The sequence below is a fragment of the Adiantum capillus-veneris genome, chromosome 21 (genome assembly GCF_014529385.1).
Source record: "Adiantum capillus-veneris isolate H3 chromosome 21, ASM1452938v2, whole genome shotgun sequence".
NCBI classification, from domain to species: domain Eukaryota; kingdom Viridiplantae; phylum Streptophyta; class Polypodiopsida; order Polypodiales; family Pteridaceae; genus Adiantum; species Adiantum capillus-veneris.
In genome coordinates, this window is record NC_140951.1 from 93,492,955 (window position 1) to 93,507,400 (window position 14,446).

Genomic DNA, 14,446 nt, shown 5'->3' on the forward strand with positions numbered 1-14,446 from the left:
CTTATGCGGCCTTGGGAGGCTTGGAGAGGATGTGTTCGCAGGTTCAGTTCCAGGAACCTCGGACAAAGTCATGGCTCTTTGATACTTTAGTAGCCTCAGCTATGATGTATGGGGTACAGGTATGGGGACCTCCTGTAGGCCAGGATGGTTGGAGACGTATGGAGAGGCCCTTGGTATCTATGATCTCCCGATTGATTAGAGCCAAGGCCTCCGTACCTCACGCGATCATTCGAGCAGAGCTAGCTGCCCCCCGCATGGAGATTGAGGCGCTTACCAGATCAGTGTCCTTTGTGCACAGCCTATGGGATACTACTAGAGACAGATATGCTAGACTGGCCCTTGAGTCTTCCAGACAGTTAGCTCTACAGGGGGACACTTCATGCTGGTATGCACAGATGACTTCATGGTTTCAGACGCATGGCTTCACCATGGACAGGTTGCCCCCTTTCCAGTATTCTCTTCAGGCACCCTCGCTGTCTCTTACACGGGTGGAGATCACTAGACTCATTCGTCAGGACCTGATCCAGCTCGACACCAGGAGGACATGGATAGAGCCGCCTCAGGAGTTGAGCACGAAGATGGCTTTCTATAGAGAGCATCTTCTCCACCTCACAGGAGATGGGTTTGTGATTCGACCCAGCTACATGGACACACATATGTCTCATGGTTTGCGTTGTGCCATTGGTCAGATACGCACATCCTCACATCAGCTCGAGATTGAGACTCGTAGATTCAGAGGGATACCAGCAGACAACAGGATATGCCGATTATGCCAGAGAGAGCCAGAGACAGAGTTGCACTACATATGTCATTGCACAGTGTTCTATGAGATACGGGGGCGTTTCCACTGCTTATTCAGAGAGGGTTTTGGTCCTCTATCTAGGGTCATGAGTTATGAGGATCAGAGATGTCTTGGACTATATCTACTTGAGTTACACAGGTATAGAGACACTTTACTGGGGAGAGCTAGAGAGAGGCAGTCCCAGAGACACATTACAGATTTCTTTTCACTAGATATGGGACAGCCAGAGGAGCAGCCACCACTGCAGAGCTCGTCCCACACTCATTCGACCACTACTGGCACTCTCATCGACCGAGCATTGGAGCTACAGAGATACAGACGACCGCGATTGAGGAGAGGAGCTACACAGCATCGACGGAGACTACAACAGAAGATTCGAGCCATACTCTCTCGACATTCAGAGTGCAGATGAGGATGGATCCTCACCATTTCTTCCATCTTTGTTTCACACACTGTTACATCCAGTTTACCGGGTACCTATTGTATCAGCTGCTACACCCACGTAGTTTTAGATTGTAGTAGTAGTAGTAGTATTTTGTTCCACTTCTAGTTCTTTTGTACCCAGACATGGTATTAGATTCACTATTTTGTAACTGATTGGTCTCATAGGTCATTTTGGCCTTTTGAAGACGTTAATATAACATTTCATTTCATTTCATTTCTCTCTCTCTCTCTCTCTCTCTCTCTCTCTCTCTCTCTCTCTCTCTCTCTCTCTCTCTCTCTCTCTCTCTCTCTCTCTCTCTCTCTCTCTTTGTAATATGCAGCAGAAGTGAATGATGGTGTATGGCTCAAGATGAGTGATCAATGGGTGTTCAAGGTTCCTTTTACTAACGGGAAGGGTGAGCCTTCCTTGACATAATGAGAGAATGTGCAATGACCAAAACAATGAGTTGAAAACTGTGAGTGCAAAGTGCATGAGAGTGCTACAGAGAGAGAGAGAAGAGACGAGACCATATGGGGTCCAAAACCCCCCTCCAAGGTTCCTCCTCTCTATTCCTAGAGAGATATTTGCTTTAGATTGCACAAAGGTCAAATATAATACAGCTAGATGCTGTGGAACCTGTCAACGACGATGACGGTGTCGACGATAACAACGACGAAGATTGATGTCTGCGATGCTAATGGCTGAAATCTGAAAACGCTAGGCCTTCTGCTGGAAATATGCCGGAACTGCGATGCTACGGGGCTGATCTGCTGCCACCAACGCGTCAAGGGCTGAAACTGAAAAACGCTAGCTGTCTGAGGCTGAATCTACAAAATGCTGGCTGTTTTGTGCTGAAAACTGATAACGCTAGGCTGATCTAGGTGTTGGGTCGTGACGGCGAGGTTCTGGCATTCTGCTACCGGATTGGTGCGGTACGGCGAGGCTAAGGGCTGATCTGCTGGCCAAAATGCCAAGGCTGAAAACGCTGGTTCTGACTGCTGAAAACACTGATGCTTGCAGCTGAAAACGCTGGTACTTGCTGACAAAACGCTTGAGAGCCTGTGGCTTGCTGTGCTCTATCTATCTTCTGCCTCTTCCTAGCGCCCAAGGGGCTCCCTTTATAGCTGCCAAAAGGTGGGTCAAGCAGTGTTAGAGGATGCTCCACGATCTGGAAAATTAATAAAGTCACTTACAATATTAATAAAGTCACTTACGATAAAATGACTTTATAAGAGGTGGTTCACATGCTGCGGAAAATTGGGTTCCTATGGTGGAAAATGGTCACGCTAGGTACTGGGTATTGATGCTAATGCTATGGATTGTGCAATCAGAGGGTATGCAGCTACTCTTAAGTGCCTAGACATGCACGGCCCGCGTACAGGCTCACAAGGGTGCCAGAACACTTCCTAGGCTACCTAAACCCTAGCAGTAGGAATAGCCTGTCCACATGCACATAGGGTTAGATGTGCATGTGACTCTCTCTCTCTCTCTCTCTCTCTCTCTCTCTCTCTCTCTCTCTCTCTCTCTCTCTCTCTCTCTCTCTCTCTCTCTCTCTCTCTCTCTCTCTGGCATGTATCTGGCAGAGTGAGATGCCCAGGTGGATTATCTGACACCCTTGTGAGCACCATTGGTGTGAAACAAGGTTGCCCCCTATCACCTACACTCTTTGGTCTATACATTGACGAGATTGTAGACTTCATCTTGCACAGGGGTGGAGAGGGTGTGGATATTGCAGGGACTACTGTACACATACTCTTATATGCAGATGATATTGTCCTGATGTCAGGGACGGCAGAGGGACTACAACTACATTTGCAGGCCCTGGATGATTTCTGCTCACAGAGAGGACTCACGGTGAACCTTGGCAAGACCAAGGTTCTCATATTTCATACATCGGCTCAGATTCGCCGACAGAGTAGATTTACAGTAGCTGGAGGGGATATAGAAGTGACAGGCTCATATGTATATCTGGGGGTTACATTCACCGCAGCATCAGGGACCTTCTCCATGACACAGGCAGCCAGAGATAGACTTACCAGAGGATACGCATCACTAGCTCTGATGGAGAGACAGTGCCACCAGGCCCACTTCCAGGAGCCCCGGACGAAGGGGTGGCTCTTTGACACACTGGTCACACCTGCACTCATGTATGCCTCGGCCATTTGGGGACCGGGACTGGCAGACTCAGTATGGACACAGATAGAGAGGCCACAGATTATTATGATCTCCAAGATGATTTGCAGCAAGCCATCAGTTCCACACGACATTATTAGAGCTGAGCTGGCTGCACCACCGATGTTGGTAGAGGCACTCTTTCAGACTGTTTGCCTTCTTCGCAGATTCAAAGATATGGATCCAGATAGGATCTCTCATAGAGCCTTCATTGCATCTAGAGAGATGGCACAGGCAGGGGACACTAGCTCATGGTATGCCCAGACAAGAGATTGGCTAGCTCAGCACGGTTTTGATATTGATAGACTACCACCACTCCAGTATGACACCCAGGCCCCGACCTATACCCTCTCACGCTCTGAGCGGAATAGGGTCATCAGACAGGAGATATGGCATACATATATTCAGAGAACATGGCGCAGGCCCACAGACACCCTACCTCCTAAAATGCTATATTACTATGAGCATTTTCTGAGGTTCTCAGAGCAGGGATTCATTGAGATTCCATCATACATGCAAATATACATGCCACACCGACTTCGGGTCAACATTGGCCAGCTACGAGTGTCATCACATCAGCTAGAGATTGAGAGTGGCAGAGTCAGAGGCATACCACGAGAGGAGCGTACATGCCGGATTTGCCAGACGGAGGTGGAGAGTGAGGAGCATTTTGTCATGAGATGCCCAGCATATACAGAGCTGAGAGAGAGATATGGCATTGGAGACTCATTACAGCAGCATATGATAGGCCGAGAGCAGAGGAGGTTTGGCCAGTTCCTGGTTGCGGCTTTAGAGGTTCGAGAGCAATTGTTACAGCCACACCAGAGTCAGGATAGCAGGACACAGACTACCATCACACAGTTTTTCCGACGAGCAGGACCAGACCCCCCCACACTACCTACACAGAGTAGAGGGCTTACCCTTCTGCAGGCAAAGTCTCAGAGGGCACGTCGGAGACCGAGGCTCCCAGGATACAAGACACATGGGTGTCACCAGAGGGAGATCTCGAGGATACTAACCTTACACCATCAATATCTAGAGCAAAGTCATGTACCAGCACCAGGAGATCCAACATTCCAGAGATACTTGAGCAGGCCACCACCGATGTACCACATTCTCTACCCTACATATGTTGCTTGGTTTTAGATACCCTCCCTATCATCTCATGGTGGTATCACCTTGCAGCCCCTAGTTGAGCCTGATGATGCGTGAGCAGACCTCGACACGAGGACCCACACTATACATTGTACACCACATGCACCACCCTACCACACCCTCTTGCATAGTATAAGCTCATTTCAGTTTGTACCCTTTTTTTTTATTTTCCGATGCCTAGAGCATCAACACATGTATATGATATTGTCTCATAGGTCGAGTTCGGCCTTTCGTAGACGTTAATAAAGCTTTCTTTCTCTCTCTCTCTCTCTCTCTCTCTCTCTCTCTCTCTCTCTCTCTCTCTCTCTCTCTCTCTCTCTCTCTCTCTCTCTCTCTCTCTCTATATATATATATATATATATATATATATATATATATATATATATATATGTGTGTGTGTGTGTGTGTGTATAAAGAAAAGGGGTTGTATCTTGTGCACAAAAGAGAGATGCTCAATGGCCTATTACCCAAAGTACAAAAGTGAGGTAACAATGTGTAGGCTATGTACACATCAAGGTGGTGTGTACGACGAGTGTAAAACAAATCACTGCAATGCGATGTGATGTGGGCATGATCCCAACTGAAAAGAACTGAAGAAATCGCCCACGTGTGAAGAAAGAGGCATCGACGCTACTCTACCCTAGAGGAGCCAGTTGAAGAATCCCACTGACTACGTAGAGTATGCAGCAGCTCAATCCAAATGTCTGTCAAAATGGTGGGATGTAGTCGAGGATTGTGGGCAGATCGAACCTTCCACATGGTCCAAAGCGTGATGCTACATATCGTGATAAAAACTGTTTTGCTCGCGAAAATCCGACGGGTGACCTGCATCTGGGATCATTTGTAGAGTGCCCAGTTTCTATTCTAAGTAAACAAGCATGAAGACCGAATCTGTCGGCAAGCCCTGATAAAAGGTGTGTGACCCCAATTGCAAAAGCCATGCAACTGCCCCCCACGTCACGAGCCCATCATGGATGCCCACTCTAATCAACAAACCTGACAAATCGGATCATATCATCCACATGAAAAAACATAACCTACAGCTGATCCTGACGGTCCAGATGCATGACCAAAACTGTTGCTAGAAAGCCGTGAGGATGCGCTCAACCTGCCATACTTCTGATTGTCCTGGACGGTGAGGTGGATGCTGGGCCGGCAAAAGAAGCTTCCTCCCAAGGGATACAATGTACTGAAAAGAGGATAGAGGGGCTCCATCATCGCACAACGAAGCCATTGCCACTCATCAGGATCGCAGTCCAACTGAATAAGGGGCTTTCCTTGCCAAATCCACAATTGCCAAAGTGGTGCCTCCACAGTAGTGAAAACAGGGTCAACACGTGATCTCCTATGGAAGGAGCCTTCCACTCTTAACACGTTGCCAGTGGGAAGTCAACTGCTGATCAGATGGAACCTCACCCTAAAACTCCGATCTGATATGACATCCATGATGACCAATCGCACTGCTAAAGACTAGAGTCCCTTGTTGAGCAGCAACCGGAACTCCCGAGCGAGGATCGAAGTACACCCACCAACCTTGATGAGAAAGTAAAAGAATCTAGCCCCCGATACAACCATGCCAGTAAGGTGGAATAGCCTTATCAATCTCTCTCATACGAACGCAACCCCTCTGCGGATCCCGTAGGTAGCACCAATAACCTAAGGAAGCATCTGACCAATGGTGTAAACAGCCTGCTAGCCCGTCATCCCATCTAGCCCAATCAATGTGAGTCCTCTCACCTAGCTGACGCCCTTCTGAATCTGTCACATATGCATTACAAGTGGCTGCCTTGCTTACTTTTTTCATTTTTCTAGAATGAACCACTTGTCTCCTCAGAGGGCTAGGAGATTATTCCGTCCAATAATGTTCTATGCCCTCCCCCAATGAGCCTTCCAAAATAATTCTCTCCCTTGTAACTCCACCTGTTTGAACTATAGCCAACTTAGCAAAACAGGTCCCATCCAAAGGAGACCCATAGATGTAAATGAAATATGGACAGAGGTGAGATATTCTCCCACAGCTACTGGCAATGACATACAGCAGCCTGTCACAGTTTTATCCTGATCTCGAGTCAGGATTTCCTCTATGGGGCTCTGTATTCAGGACCAATTCACGTCAGTCCACTTTAACCGTCATCAACACATGAGGAGGGAGTCAAACAGAGCAGTGTATACTGCTGTGCCTACAGCTATACAACTTCCATACAGCACTATAATGATAAAATACTTACAGTAGGTACTATAGATTGCCAGCTTAGGCAGGTTTGCAGGGGAAACCAAGCCCCACAACCTTGAAAAAAAGACAGGCTGCGAGAACACACAAGGGTGGCCAGCCCTCGTACAAGGCCTCTCAAATGCTACCTACCTGTCCAACATGAGTATTGACTCTTGAAAATTCGAAAGTTGACAAAAACTATTAGATGAGGTGGTTAATTAAGTCCTAAAACAGCATTAACAAACATCTGCTAACACGTTCAAAAAATCTTGCGACAGTGAAAATAAGAATCTGAATAAAGCAGGAAAAGTTCGACAACTTGCAGGAGTGAGGTTATGATTTATTATACCCCAAAAACAACATGCTTGTTGTCTAACCAGTCACATTTGGCACATGTCAGGAAAAACTGCAATGACAATTCACATAACTCCAAGTTAGAAGTTAAAGAGAAGCAAAACAGGTTCAAAGCAGAAATGGCAATTGTCAAAAGAGTGAATTAACAGCATACCTGGCAGCCATTTGTATTAGGTCCACTATTTGCCTGCAGTTGAACGGCTTTCCAAATTAAACTTGGATAATGTGGCCTCACAATCTTTTGAAAATATTGCTTTACAAAAAAATTTACCATGGAAAGCAGCCCAGGTCCAGTATGCTTAGCTTGAAAGTTCTCATCATCAAATCTCGTTCCATAGATACTTATACATCCAGTGCCATCACCCTGCAAGACCATAGTTTCAAATTTTCAATACTCAGCACATGCAGATATACCGTGCACACAAATGAAAACAATACTTGAACTAACCTTAACAAAATCACCTCCTTGAACCATGAAATCTTTTATAACACGATGAAAGGAACAACCCTTGTATCCGACTGGAATATTGGCTTTCCTAATGAGCAGAGATGCAACAAGTGATTTAAACTCATTGAGCCCCAGAGATAATATGTACATCAGTACAAAGTATTGACAGATTTGAACAATACCTGAATTCGCCTGTGCAGAGCTGCCTGAAACAACATTAAATACCCATGTTAGATAGAAAGCAAACAGTCCCACAAAGTGTCTTCTTATTCTTAATACATAAAAGAGTAGCTCAAAATCAAATGGTAACATCTCTCTCTCTCTCTCTCTCTCTCTCTCTCTCTCTCTCTCTCTCTCTCAGATACTGATGTATATGTATATGATGCCTCGACTGTCAGAGAGCTCCATTGTATCAGCTCACCCTTTGTATCAGCTTTCACCCCACCCCTACCCACTATTTTCTTTTCAGTTCTTTGTACTTTTTGTACCCAGGCTTGCTGATGGGATCTGAGTCGTGCGGCAAGGCTGCTGGGCTGATTTGTCGCCGAGGATGTTATATGCGGCTGAAAACTGCAAAATGCTGGTTGTTTGATGGGCTGAAAACTGAAAACGCTGATGGATCTGTGGGCTGAAATCTGCTAGCGTCGTCTTGGCCGCGATGGAACGACGGCTGCGACAAGGGAAGCTGGATCGGATCAGGTTCTGCGAAGCTATCCTTGCCAACAGAATACGTTGATGGCTAGGATATGCAAACGTTGGTTCATGCTGAGAAAAAAACGCTAAGGAGGCTAGTCTAGTGCCGGAGTTGCTGGGCCTCTCTGTCTTCTGCTTCTTCTCCTGTCTACTGGCGCCCCCTGCCTCCCTTTATAGGTGAAAGGGAGGTGAAATATACTGGGTCGAGCAAGGCTAAATCAGCCCCACTATTCTGTAAAATGATAAGTCGCTTATTATTAAATGAATGCCAAGTAAGAGGTGGTTCACATGCAATTTTGGGAACTGGGTTCATGCGGTCAAACAATGCTCATGCTAGTTACTGGATTATGATGCTAATGCTATGGGTTGTGCAATCAGAGGGTATGCAGCTACTCTAAGTGCCTGGACCTGCACGGCCTGCGTACAAGCTTACAAGGGTGCCAGAACACTTCCTAGGCTACCTGAATGCTAGAAGTAGGTACAGCTTGTCCACATGCACATAGGGTTAGATGTGCACGTGACATCCCCCCCTTTTCAAGGTGAGGTACTGATACCGAGCTGTATAGCTTCTGCCGACAACTCTTGGGAGTCTGCGAAGAACTCTTCGCCAGCCCACTCTGCTACGTGGGTCGCGTGATACTTGAACTTCAAGAAAGTCTACAATGCTTACTTCTTTGGGCCGTGCCAAAAGCAACATAGAATAATTTGTTGCGGCTCCATGTCTTCAACTTCATCTACGATCTCGGATTCACCTTCTTCAAGAATCTCCGCTGAGGAATATCCCGGAAACCACTTCAAACACAAAATCATAAACATATATGTTCCGTGTCAAGTGACTGAAAAAAGACTATTTTGCGGAAATGATTGTGCATGGAGTGTAGATGAACAATGTGACGGAGTGCAATACCGTTCACCAAACACATGCCGAAAGTGTGATCGAAACTTGACTTTTCGACCTAAAGCTATCAACTATGGCAAACCACAAGGGAAATGTCAATGCTTGATGGACAATCGTACTCTTGCCTTTTCTGCGACTATGTCATGCCAAGGAATGAACATGCAAAACCGACTGACAAAACGAGAATCGTGAAACATCTAAAGTGATCTGCATACATACCGTGCTCATCCATGAGTAAATCATATGCATCGTGCAATACGGCATGCCTCTTAAAAGGTAACACATAAAGACGGTGACGAAAAAACAAGAGACCGTCACGATTGAGAGACGCAAGCAATGTGCATCGTGCAATACGGCATGCCTCTTAAAAGGTAACACATAAAGACGGTGACGAAAAAACAAGAGACCGTCACGATTGAGAGATGCAAACAATGCATGCTGACTAATCATGCAAAGAAAAAATACTTCCTGAATGGGTGCTTTGGACCTCGACTCCAGAGCCAAGATCGATCCTACGTGACTGTTCGTATCTGCAATGAGGTTAGCTGTACTAAAAACACAATCAGACCTGAGCAACGTGAAGGCTTGGTGATCCCGACGAACAATCACATCTCTATCATGCAAAAAATGTGTGTTGTGCTTCGTAGAAGGAATGACAAAAAGAGATTCCTTTTCACGCAATGATTGATTCTTTTCTAGATTGTGGGATTGTGTACTGAGAGAAACTATGAGACTACGTGTTTTATCCTCTTTTGAAACATGAGAGTGAGAGATTAGTGGCAAAGACGGAATGGTCTTGTCACAGCGAAGGACCACGGGAGGTGCTCCTTCAATTGTGTGAGAGAGAGTACTTTCTTTCCAATCAATTCGTGGATTATAACCTATAAACCACTTGATGCCAAAAATCAAATCAAATCCTTTGAGAGGAGAAACGAAAAACTTACGACGAAAACTTACATTTTGAACTAACACTATCACATCAAGACATTCATGCGTAAAAGAGAGTGCATGCCAGGAGCAAAACCAGAAATCACAATGGGATCTATTGGAAGAGCTTCTAAACGTGCGCTCTTCACGAGACTCACTAATCACATCATGCATACTACCCAAATCAAACAAGATCACAATGCGTTTACTATTCACATGACCATAACACTTTCATGAGAGACACATCTACATGATTATGAGAAACTTGGGACACATTAGTGTTCTCACTGATTGCATTATCAGGTGATGTCGATTCGGTGGGTTCTTCTGTGGGTTCTTTAGGTGCTTTCTAAGGACAAACTCTTTTAATGTGACCTTTAGTGTGACATTCAAAACATCTTCCTTCTCGTGCAAATACAGCTCGTTCTTCAAGACTTAACCTACCTCCTAAGATTTCTTGAGCAGATTTTTCATCAGGTGTCAACTTAGGGGTTTCCTAAGTTTTAGCCTTTTCGTTGTCATCATTGTGAGAATTATGTGCTCTAGGTGTAGAAGAAGATTGAGAAGAAGAATTATCGTCATGCTTACCATTGGTCTTACCGTTCGGTTGATTCTGAGAGGTACTCAACTTGTTCTCCTTCGGCTTGCTTTTGTTGTGCTTCATTTCTTGTGCCAAAGCAATTCTGACGGCGTCATTGTAGTTCGTAGGGATGAAGACTTGCACATCAAACTTAATGTACTCGTCTAACCCAAAGAGGAAAGCCTCCTTTCGTTCGGCATCCGATTTGCGCAATTGGACGCGAAACTGTAAAATACGATTAGAAAAAGACATAACAAGAGTGTCATTTTCTTTTAGCCGATCTAGGTACTACGGTGGCATGAAAGTGAGCCTTGAGCTTGTCTTGGAAGTCACCCCAACTGAAAGAGAGGGGTACGCCTTCCTCGTCATGCTCAAGATGCTCAGCCAACTGTGACTCCTGCCAAGCTTGATACCAATTAATGGCATCACCGGCTAGATACATGGCAGCAGTCAAAACTTTATTGATGCTTGTTTTCTTGTTAGTTGCAAAGTAAGCATTAAATTGATACAACCACGAATGAATCACAGAAGCATCCATCTTACCATCATACTTACTAAAGGTCAATTTCTAAGTGACTGGATTGTTAGAATCTTCGTCTCTACCTGTGCTATGGGATGACTCGCCGACCTTGAGTGGCTCGTTCTTCGAGGAGAGTACCTGTAGGACCAACTCTTGCATGGGGTTGGTCTCTCTACGCCTCTCACTCTAACTCCATAGCCGCTCGCTTCTCTTCGGCCGCTATGCGTTGAGCCTCGCGTGCTTGCTCACGTTTGAGCTCCATAGCTGCCCTTTTTTCTTCGGCCGCTAAGCATTGAGCTTCGCGTGCTTGCTCACGCTCAAGTTCCATAGCTACCCTTCGTTCTTCACGATCTCGATCCATGGTGGCACATTGAGCCTCTTGTTGTAGCATCATCTCCATCCTCGACTTGACCAAAGCCTCCATAAGGTTCGGTGCAATCCGTAGGTACTAATCCTTAATTAAGTACTTAAACTCATGATTAAGACTTAAGAAACTTGAGATGTACTCAAAAACAAGACTCAGAAGACTCTATGTTTGATTGAGTGAATGTGTAATACAAGGGCTCCTTATATAGGAGACGAAGAGACACAAATGAAAAGACGTCTTATGGTGAAGAGACGCAACTTTAGATGTAAAGACACATCCTTTCGGCAAAGAGCTGCAACCATTGGGTGAAGAGTCGCACCCATAGAGTAAAGGGTGTGACCAGTCGTCGAAGGAGTGTGGCTTTTGGCAAAGAGACACGTCGTTTGGGCAAAGGGGTGTGACCATCCAAGCGTAGGGATCCTCCTTGGCATGGCACTTTGTGTATCTGCAACTAGGAGCAGATGTAATATTGTTAACATAGTCACAATCGTGACATTCCCTCCCATTTAAAATGAGAGCCCGTGTCAAAGAAATGACTTTTGATGTTGATAGAACTCTAGAAAAGCATTGAATCTCCGAAAATCTTCATTCTTTGAGTTATCTGAAACCTTTGTCTTGAACCTTTGCTTCTTGCGAAACCTTTTTGCTTTGATTGCTAAATCCCATGTCATTGCATTATTCAAAAACTTTTTAGAGGAATCTGACATAATCAGGTTGACTGCAACAAGAGATTGATCTTCAAAATCCTTCATGCGACGTAAGACTTTTGGTTCAAAATCTTCCAGTAACTGCGAAATATTTGGGGAAGAGGAAATCTTCTCAAGGTACTCTTCAAATGGGATAACTTCAACTTAATGAATCACTGGAGAGGATTTTGGCTCGAGACTGTAATCATCTTCCAATAATGAATCCCAAAATTCTTCAGAATCATCTTCGAAAACTATCACTTCATGACTTGCAATTGGCATATCATCATCCAGCAAAGAATCAAAGAAAGCATAGTCGTCTTCAGACTCAGAATCTGCAACTATATCCTTTTCTTTGTCTGGTACAGAAGTATCACTTGCAAAAACTTCTTGCTTAAAATCATCTTTGTCTTCAGCAATTGATTCATGAGAAGTTAATGTGTTCAAAAATTCATCAATAATAATATATGCATCTGCATCGGAAATCATATTCTCTTCATAATCCACTGTAACATGTCGTTTGACTAGTACACGTGAGACTTGCATCACTCATTCCGCATGATAAAGCCCATGTAAAATTAGTTCACGTCTATCTTTGAACAAATTGATATATGTCCTCGAAAGCTAATTACTGGATCATATTGAAATAACCAATGTTAATCAAGAATCATGTCGTAATAAGATAAAGGCATGGCTTCGGAATCCAGTTGATTTGCATAAATTTGAATCTCGAACTGCAACTCTCGAATTGTCTGATCACAAGTCAAAATCGATCGATCTGCTAATTCCGCATCATATAAGTGAGATGTCTTCTGAGTTGGCAAACCAAGCTGTTGAACTATCTGAGTGCTGACGAAATTATTTGGGCATCCGCTGTCCACCATAATGTTGATGGAGCGACCATTGAGAGTTCCAAGAAGACTCAACTTGCTTTGAAAGAGGCTCCAAAACTGAAGAATTGCACAGAGCATGCTTCATAAGAATAGTCGTATCCGCTAAGACACGAATCGTATTGACCACAGATTTTCCTTTATCCTTAGCAGAATCTGGTTGTTCAGCATTCGATGACGTTTCCGCGTTGGAATTTCTTCCAAATTAGACGGATTTGGTTTCTTTGGACATTGATACCATCTATGGTCACCACCGCAAATTGTACATAATCCTTCCTTCTCTTTGAAATCAAAGATGCATTTGACGAAGAGCCTTGCTGAGTATTGGAATGTCGGTCTTGAGAAAAATCACGTCCTTTACCACGATTAAGTGGAGAAACATTTGAAGAAGATCTGCTGTGAAATTGGCGATCTTGAGAATAGAACCTTGAAGTTGAATAAGGTTGCGTTGCTTGCTGTGTGAACTGAGACTGATGTTGCTGACTTTGGCTATAGCTGTCTCTGCGATTGCGCTGTGAAAAGCGAGCACTATTTGAAGATCTGTCACCAGGGAGAAAATTCCGTGTAAGGCGCCGATTATCGCCAAGACGCTCCACATAGGCAATTGCAGCATCCAAGGTGGTAGGGTTATATTTGTGCACATCGTCCTTCAGGTTGGGGTCGAGTCCGTCGATAAAGCTATGAAGTTTATCAGAGGGACTGAGGGTCTCTATCTCCAGAGTTAGCCTTTGGAACTCTGGGATGTACGCGGCCAAGAAACCTGTCTGGCTCACGCGGCGAAGAGAGGACCGTGCATGAAAATCCGCATTGGCAAGCTCAAAACGCCTTGCGAATAGCACGCCAGAATTTATCCCAAGAAGGTGTGTGTTTACCATCAGCAACCCGTCGTTGCCACCAAAGAAATGTTGTGTCCTTGAGCAAAGAACTCACAAGTGCAACTTTTTTTTACTCTCAACCAAATCTGTGTTCGATAAGTAAACCTCCATTTTGAATAGCCATTGGTCCAGCACGCGCTTGTCGCGGTGACCATTATACGGTTTTGGCAGTTTAACATCAAGCTTCTTCTTCTGTGCAGCATTAAAAATTTTATAAAGTGATTGAAGTTCGCGATTGTCTACCTCTTCAGTTGGATCTAGTTCGTTTGGTTCATCCACTGAAGCTTCAGACGAAGGTGTTGAATCAGCATGTGTAGTCCGAGAAGTTGTAGGACGACTCCGAGAAGTGTTTTGCGTCTGCATATGATCCAAACGACTGTCAAGTGATGCGAGACTTGTGGAAAGTGTGGCCATTTGTTCTTTGATGAGAGCGAGGGCGTCTT

The 14,446-nt window shown here is 44.9% G+C and overlaps 1 protein-coding gene across 1 annotated transcript in view; it reads right to left on the reverse strand.

The window, feature by feature from the left end:
* LOC147431371 (Cyclophilin-like peptidyl-prolyl cis-trans isomerase family protein) overlaps positions 1 to 14,446 on the reverse strand; it is a 55,575-nt gene that overhangs the window by 19,763 nt on the left and 21,366 nt on the right. Inside the window, exons 2-6 of the mRNA XM_086493978.1 lie at positions 7,750 to 7,773; positions 7,568 to 7,655; positions 7,391 to 7,483; positions 7,274 to 7,306; positions 7,115 to 7,171 (exon numbers count right to left, since the gene is read on the reverse strand). Coding sequence (XP_086350104.1) covers positions 7,115 to 7,171; positions 7,274 to 7,306; positions 7,391 to 7,483; positions 7,568 to 7,655; positions 7,750 to 7,773 — 295 coding nt within the window. The remainder of the gene's footprint in view (positions 1 to 7,114; positions 7,172 to 7,273; positions 7,307 to 7,390; positions 7,484 to 7,567; positions 7,656 to 7,749; positions 7,774 to 14,446) is intronic.